The following is a 7,863-nucleotide window of genomic DNA, read 5'->3' as shown; positions in this document are numbered from 1 at the left end:
GAAAAATGTTAATAGACATCACACATTAGACATCGGTCACTGATGCCACTGATGTCTCAAACATAATTGACATCACCCCGTGTTTATTCGATGTCTTTCTAGTTTTAAGACACCGTCTATTTGAAAACCGATGTCTTAAGTTGAGTTTTTTAATATGGAACGCGCGGCCTCCTCAATTCTTTTCCCCCTTAACAAAATTTTTATTCCCTCCTTGACAATTTTAGGTTTCCCCCTCTCAAATTAAATAAAAACTAAAAACTCTCTCATTCTCACTCCCTCTCACATCTCTCTCACATCTCTCTCACAGCTCTCTCTGTCTCTCACAGCTCTCTCTCACAGCTCTCTCTCCGACAAGAACACACCCTTCTCATCACTCACTCACTGCTACTCACCACCTCTCACCACATCTGCTATGCTCTCTTTTTCTCTCAGCTTTCTCTACTCTCTTCGCTCATCAGCTCTCTCTCTCTTTCAATTAGGTTATTTCTCTTTTCGTTTTCATATTATAAAGTAAAATTAATTGGTCTTCTTTGTATTAATCGAAACCCTGGTTTTTTAAATCGAAACCCTAGTTTTTTAATCAAAATCCTTTAAATCGAAACCCTAGTTTTTAGAATTGGGGATTTTTTACAATAAAAATCCAAATTGAAGTACTGTATGGTGTTACTAATTATTTTGAATTTGTTTTATACAGGAATTGCAAATCAATCATGATACGTGGCTTCAAGTTCTGGATATTCTTTCTACCACACAAAAGCTAAATATGAAATTCTTTGCGATCTAGGTCCGTTTAATGTCATACTTAGTTTTATGTTTTTTTACTTTGATTTGTTAGAATTAATAAAGGAGAGATGGCTCGATATGACAGAGCAATGAACGTGTTCTCACCGGAGGGTCATCTACTTCAAGTGAAATACGCTATCGAAGCTGTCCGTAAAGGTAACGCCTCCGTTGATGTTAGAGGTAGTAATACTATCGTTCTCGGTGTTGAGAAGAAATCACATTTTACTTAAATATCCTGAAGCCATTTTGCTTGATGACTGATGTTATGTTTGATTTGGTATTTATCGGGTGGTTAATTTGGTTTGATGATTTTTATAGCTATGTTGTGGAATTGTAGAGGTTTTATATTTTTGTAATTGGAATGTAGTATTTTAGGCATGTAAGAAATGATGTTGTTTTGCTTGATGTTTTTGATATTATGGTCTGATTAGTGGATTTTATTTTTCTTGTTATATTCCGGAACTGTAGTGATTTTAGTTACAGTCTACAGGTGGGTTTTAGTAGTGAAGGAGCATATATCTCATGGCCTAAATGGAAATGGAACCTGTAGAAATCATTTCATGGTAGCACATATAAAACATGAACAATGATAACTGACATGGAGTACCTTAATTTGCAGATTGGTAATGCATACATAGACGAGGAAACTCAATTTAAAGGAACAATAGATTACTACTGGTCAAATGCTTTACTATCTATTGCATGTGCCTTACTACTCTAAGATTGATACTGACAGTATCACGTCTGAAGGAAAGTAAAAAATAGAAGGGAGGGAGATAAGAGACTATAGTAGTAGATCTGATAGATTATTGGTAAAAGATGATGAAAGATTTGTGAAGGTGAGTGGAATGAGCAAACACGTGAGAAGGAACAAGTTGTAAAAATCCATGAAAGACAAATAACTGTAACATACATATTATGATTTTTTTTGTCAGGTGTTATGATTTAAATGTTAATCAAATGAAGTAACAAATTCATCTTATGTGCTATCTATTTCCATTTTTCCGACTGAACATATTAAAATTTACTGCTTTAAAGCTCTTTACAATATACAGCCCGATTGATCCATCTTGTTTTACATTTCAATACCTTATATTCATGAAGGATTCCCTGTTACCAAAACTAATTATTTCCTATATCAAACTGAATGAGTCATCTTGATAGTGTATCTCTTTTTTGTAATGAAGCCCGATATGACTGTATTTTGCCTGACTAAGCTGTACTTGTTCCATCCTACCTGCATAGTCTATCATGCTGAAGCTACAGCACCTGGTGTATCACTATGCTGAAAGACTTGTATTTTTGTTGATTGTTTATTTATACTTTTGTCTTCAGGTTGAATATGAAAAAATGCCTGGCTGGCAATCTGATATTTCTTCCATCAGAAACTACTCTGATCTGCCAAAGGCTGCACGTGACAACGTGGAAAGAATAGAAGAGCTTGTTGGTGTACCCGTTTATTACAAGAGATGGATGCCCTCATGTCACTATTCCTCCAAAGACATGGGAATCTTGCAGGTACACATATCTAGTAGATTGTTAAATCACAGCTTATCATCTAATCTTAAAATTATTTGACTTATAATTGGTACTCTGACTAATTATATAACGTTGTTATCTGTAGTGGTGTAATTGATTATACAGAAGCCCTAACAACAGTCTTGCCAGTTATCAAGGAACTTATGAGCAGTGGCATCTGTGTCTGGCTATATAGGTGAACAAGAATTTTGCAATCCATTATACCCTTCAACCTACCTTATCCATACTTCTCTTCCCCTTCATATGTTTTTAGCCTTTTTCCATTCCATTTTCTGCAAGCAGTTGGTATCTTTTCTATAGTATATATTACATTTGAAGAAAACCTAATTTTATACTGCATATTGTGCTATCTAATCAAAATAGAGTAATCTGAGCTGTTTGAAATGTGTAAAACTTGTATTTCTATTGTTTGCATTTTTGTCTACTGAATTTACACATCTGAGACATGTTAACAAAATCATGGAAATTTCTTAATATCTCTTAAACAGTGTATAGAAGTAGAACTATATTATGCTTACTACACATTCTTTTTAAATTCTTCTGTTTTCTCCAGCTGACAGGAGAAAGAACGCGTTGTGTATGTTGATATGAGTAACCTTATTATTTGCCACTCCATGTATTATGATAATCTGTTTTGTTTCAGATGCATTGGTTCATCAGGCATCAATGATTCTTAAGTGTAGTATATTGATGTACTACAAAAATAGCAGGGGTAGAATGTACCGTAAGCAGGTGAGCCAATGTACACTAAAAACAAAGGACCTAAAAATATTTATGTTAGTATCACCACATAATAAAAAAAATTGTGAAAGAACTTCATACAAGATATTAACTCTTTGCAGATTATATTTCTTTTCTAACTGTAAATGTTTTTCAAGGGAAAAATGTTAACTTTAGTCGAGTATGTTGTACTGCTATACCGTGCTTTCCTTCTGGCTCCATTTTGGTATCGTTTCTTTTCGAACAATGAATATGGAAGCCTCTTTTCATCTCTAATTGCGGGGTTGTACTTGACTTTTAAGCTCATATCTATCGTTGAGAAGGTATGATTCTCTATGTGTTTGATGTATTAAGTGATCTTTGTTTTCTTATATATTGTTCCTGGTTTAATTATATCTAGTATGTAAAAGTAACAAACTGGGAAACTAATGTTAAGTTCTTTGGGTTTCCCTCAGGTTCAATATCTCTTTGCTTCTTTAAAGGCTATGCTTCGCACAGAGATTCAGTATGGAACTTATGCTACATCGGAGAAGGTGCACTACTGTCTTTTGTCATATAAGACCACTTATATTGTGTTCCAAAAATTAGTTTTTAATTCACTATTAATGATACAGAAAGCCTCTATAGAGTTTCAATGTGCTGGTGGTTGATAATTATAGCCAAAAACACCATACTACAAAGCAGTTTTTCATTTCAATTCTTACAAGATTAGTACACATGACTTCGGACCAAGTTTAGAACCCTAATACATTATTCTCATTGGCCCTGTAGTGTTTTCCTAATCCTAGCAAGTATTCAAAGACGAGAATCAAACGAATGGGTCACAGGGGCTAGGTCTTGGCCATCAGGCTACTTCCTCCTTTTCATGAGGTTGTTCCTGTGTGTTTTAAACCATTACTTTTATCCATCTCATTTGCCCCAATTAGATATACTGCTCTGGATGTTTTTCCTGCAAACAGGTTAATGAAGTTTTTATAAAGCTTTGTGTAAAAATCCATGAAAGACAAATAACTGTAACATACATATTATGATTTTTTTTTGTCAGGTGTTATGATTTAAATGTTAATCAAATGAAGTAACAAATTCATCTTATGTGCAGTGGCATCAGTGTCTGGCATCAGTGCAGCGGGGACACGGATGGCGTAGTGTCAGTGACAACAACAAGATATGCCATAGACTATCTTCAAACTACAGTCAAAACACAATGGTACCCCTAGTACACTAAGGTTGAGGTACTAATACTACATTATCAGCAAGCACACACAAAACCCTTCCTCTAGTTGTCAAATCACGAATCATTAATTTCTTCGATGATGTTTTTCAAGGTGGGAGGATATGCAGTTGGATACAAAAATTTGACATTTGTGACTGTAAGGGGATCCCGACATTTTGTTCCAAGTTATCAGCCTTCTCGTGCACTTGCTTTGTTCTCTTCCTTTTTGGCTGGAGAGCTTCCTCAAACAAATGTCTCCAATATCCTAAACACTTCCTCATGAGGTCGCCATCCGGAGTCTATTATTACTAGACTAAACATTACTGGCTATGCAATAGGTATATAACTTACGATCATTATACTTTTGGATAAACTTTGCTTGTATAAAGTTAATAACATGCAGTGTTTACTTTCCTTGCTCATCAGATGTTGTCCAGCAGTTAATGGAGCTCTTTTAGAAGATAATATGAAAGACGAGTACAGAATGACTCAGTGGCATCTGAGTTTTATCTGTAAATGTTAGGCAGCTAATCGTTCATATACATCATGTCTTACTTTTATGGTCATTAGTGTTTAGGTGTATGTATAGTAAACCTGCTATGCAGGAGAGAGTTTAAGAGATATTACTACTGATTGAAGAAATTTTCAATATACTGGCTACCCGTTTACATGGTCTTACATAAATCTTGTTTATTTCTTTTTGAGTTAGCAGTGTTTAGCACTTGACATGTATATAAGAAAAGCTGATGTCAAAAAAGATAATGTACATCACTTTAAGGTAAAACACTGATGTCAAAGAAATCCAGGTTCAAGTCTAAATGAAACATAAAAATCACTTTGTTTAAGATAAAACTGATGTCAAGTGACATTATAAACATCACTTTTAACCAAACAAAACTGATGTCAAAAAACGCAATGTACATCAGTTTCAGACAAATAACTGATGTGAAAGACTAACATGTTCAAGTCTAAATGATACATATACATCACTTCATTCTAGAAAAAAGTGATGTCTATACGCTAAATTAGACATCACCTTTCATTAAAGAAACAGATGTTTAATATGCCATTTTACATCACCTCTGTCAAAATTATCGATGTTTTATGACAAAAAACATAGCTCATGATGTGTTTAACATGTTTAATTAGGTGTAATTTAGTTATTAAATAATTTATTTATAGCATTTTATGTAAATAATCAACACATAGACATCTGTTTTTTAACTAAAATCGATGTCTAATCGAGTATAGACATCGGGGATCCACCGATGTCTAGAATAGACATCACCGACATCAACATCCGTTGTGAAACAACATAGACATCGGTCAAAAAGCGATGTCTATGGACTTTTTTCTTGTAGTGCTTGGCAATGGAAAACAGTCTTTAGGGCATGCATCATTCAGATCAGTGAAGTCTATACACATCCTCCACTTTCCATTAGCCTTCTTCACCATTACAGGGTTTGCTAACCACTCCGGAAATTGAATCTCCTCAATGAAACCAGCCTCTAGGAGCTTCTCTACTTCCTGTTTTATAGCCTCTTGTCTTTCCGGGGCAAAATTTCTTTTCTTTTGTTTCACTGTCTTTCGGCTTGGATCCACATTTAGCTTGTGAGTAATCAACTTCGGGTCTATGCCTGGCATATCAGCTGCTGACCATGCAAATATATCACTATTTTCTTGCAAAAATTTCACCAACTTCCCTCTAACGGGCTCCTCTAGTGTGGCTCCAATGAAAATCATCCTCTCAGGATTCTCGGGGTCTAAAGGAACCGAAACCAAGTCTTCTGCTGGCTTTCCTCTCTTCTCGTCATTTTCTCGGACATCCATATCTTCAATAGGAAGAACCTGCCCCCCGACTCCATCTGCCCTCAAAGAGGCCACATAACAGCTTCTAGCCATTATTTGATCTTCTTTCTCTTCTCCAATCTCGTTTCGGGTGGGAAACTTCATAACTGAATGGTAGGAAGAGGGGACTGCCTTAAAGGCATGTATCCCTGTTCTCCCCATGATAGCATTATAAGTTGAACTAGCCTTTACTACCACGAAATCCAACATCTGCGTTGCTTGTCTTGGTTCCGTACCTATGGTGGTTGGCAGTTTGATTATTCCTTCCACAGGACATTCTACTCCAGCAAATCCATATATCGGCATGTCGGTTGGTGTAATAACCCCAATTTTTGGAATTTTTTTTTGAAACCCTTATGAATAGTGTTTTTGCTGAATGAGAAAAGTTTTCATGCCACACTATGTAGGGGTTCTATTATGGATATTCTGAGATTTTATTAGTACTCTACATGGTATATAAGTGTATGTAAAGATCGTCAGAATCCAATTCCGAACACTTTGATTTTTCCCGGAAATCCACTAGATACGGAAAGAATTGAGTATAAGGTAACAGGATAAAAAGGATTTAAATTAATGGATTATAAGAGAGGATCATAAAAGGAATATAATATATTGAGAAAGGTTAAGGGAACCTAAATAATAAGATCCCGGGTATGATCCCTCAAACGATAAACGAAAACAAAAGTTAAGCGAACCGTATAACAGATCAGCGGTCATTAGGCAAGCAATTAGGAGTTAATCAAGGAGGTTAGGGATGATGATGTCATCAAACCAACAAGGTGTGGACAAGTGGAAGCATTATGACATGTGCAAGATGACATAAGCATGACAAGGGGTTTTGTTTTGTTGGTTGATTTTGGGCCATGTAAAATTTACCATGGTAAAAAGCTAAAACATTTTCCAAGGCCAAAAAGGAGAAGCAACCAAGCAAATATCATAAAACACAAAAATTAGAAGTTGACTTTCCCATTTCAAGAAGAAAGCTCTCGGCTAAAACAAACCCAGCAACTTCAAACTGCCATATCTCCTTCAATACTCACTCAAATGTTGTGTTCTATAGCTCGTTGGAAAGGTATTGAGATGTCCTACAACTCTTGTTCACAAGTATCTTCCAAATAAGCAAGGTAAGACCCTCATTTTTACAGTTCTTTAAATCGGACTTTTAGAAACTTCAAAGCCTAACTTTGTGTTCTTGATTTCTTTGGAAAGATCAAGCTTGTAGGAGGCTCCCTAAGGCTTCCTAGCAACTTAACACCTCCCAAGGAAGGTATAAATCTTCACACCCTTTAGTAATAAGTTTGAATGTTGAAGTTTGGAGATGGTTTGGATGGATGAGTAGTAATTTGAATGATAAGCATGATTCGAGCTTAATTGTTAAGTAGTTTAGTTGAATTTGGAGATGTTATAATATATGATTGGATTGAGATCCTTGAGCTTATTATGACTGAAATCAGTAGCATTGATGTGTATCTTGAGTTGTTGTTGATTGGTAGTTGGATTGATATGATTTGGAATGGTAAAAAATTGGGAAATCGCGTAAACATAGCCGTCGTAACGTCCGATTTTCTTTAGACTGTTTTTGTGCATAACATTAGGACCCGAGAACCCCCTGCTAGATTATGACCACTGCCATGATTAGATAGCTCATGTTACGAGCTTCGTTTTGATATGTAGTTCGTTCGATTCCGATGCACGGTTTAGGAGAAACGACCGTTTCAAGTAACGGCGTTTCGCGAACGAAACTTTTTCCCTCGCCTTAC

The 7,863-nt window shown here is 35.7% G+C and overlaps 1 protein-coding gene and 1 long non-coding RNA gene across 2 annotated transcripts; both read left to right on the top strand.

The window, feature by feature from the left end:
- Positions 1-308: 308 nt before the first annotated feature.
- LOC141719763 (uncharacterized) lies at positions 309-2,192 on the top strand. Its single transcript, XR_012574158.1, has 4 exons — positions 309-479; positions 695-784; positions 869-939; positions 2,119-2,192. It is a non-coding gene; the product is annotated as an uncharacterized LOC141719763 (long non-coding RNA).
- A 60-nt stretch (positions 2,193-2,252) lies between these two features.
- Positions 2,253-3,692, top strand: LOC141668859 (uncharacterized). The gene is made up of 5 exons (XM_074475928.1): positions 2,253-2,301; positions 2,966-3,054; positions 3,201-3,365; positions 3,498-3,575; positions 3,657-3,692. Exons 1-5 carry the CDS (start codon positions 2,253-2,255, stop codon positions 3,690-3,692), a joined length of 417 nt encoding a protein of 138 aa, XP_074332029.1.
- The last annotated feature ends 4,171 nt before the right edge of the window (positions 3,693-7,863 follow it).

Source organism: Apium graveolens, chromosome 1 (genome assembly GCF_009905375.1).
Source record: "Apium graveolens cultivar Ventura chromosome 1, ASM990537v1, whole genome shotgun sequence".
NCBI lineage: Eukaryota > Viridiplantae > Streptophyta > Magnoliopsida > Apiales > Apiaceae > Apium > Apium graveolens.
The sequence above is the reverse complement of the archived record's forward strand: the minus strand, read 5'-3'. Positions and strand labels throughout refer to the sequence as shown.

Bases quoted from the DNA above. Each gene is read 5' to 3' on its own strand.
- LOC141668859 (XM_074475928.1), top strand. From the start codon at position 2,253: ATGGATGCCCTCATGTCACTATTCCTCCAAAGACATGGGAATCTTGCA. The intron at 3,366-3,497 runs GTATGATTCTCT...GGTTTCCCTCAG, and splicing joins TCATATCTATCGTTGAGAAG to GTTCAATATCTCTTTGCTTC. The intron at 3,576-3,656 runs GTGCACTACTGT...TTAATGATACAG, and splicing joins CTTATGCTACATCGGAGAAG to AAAGCCTCTATAGAGTTTCA.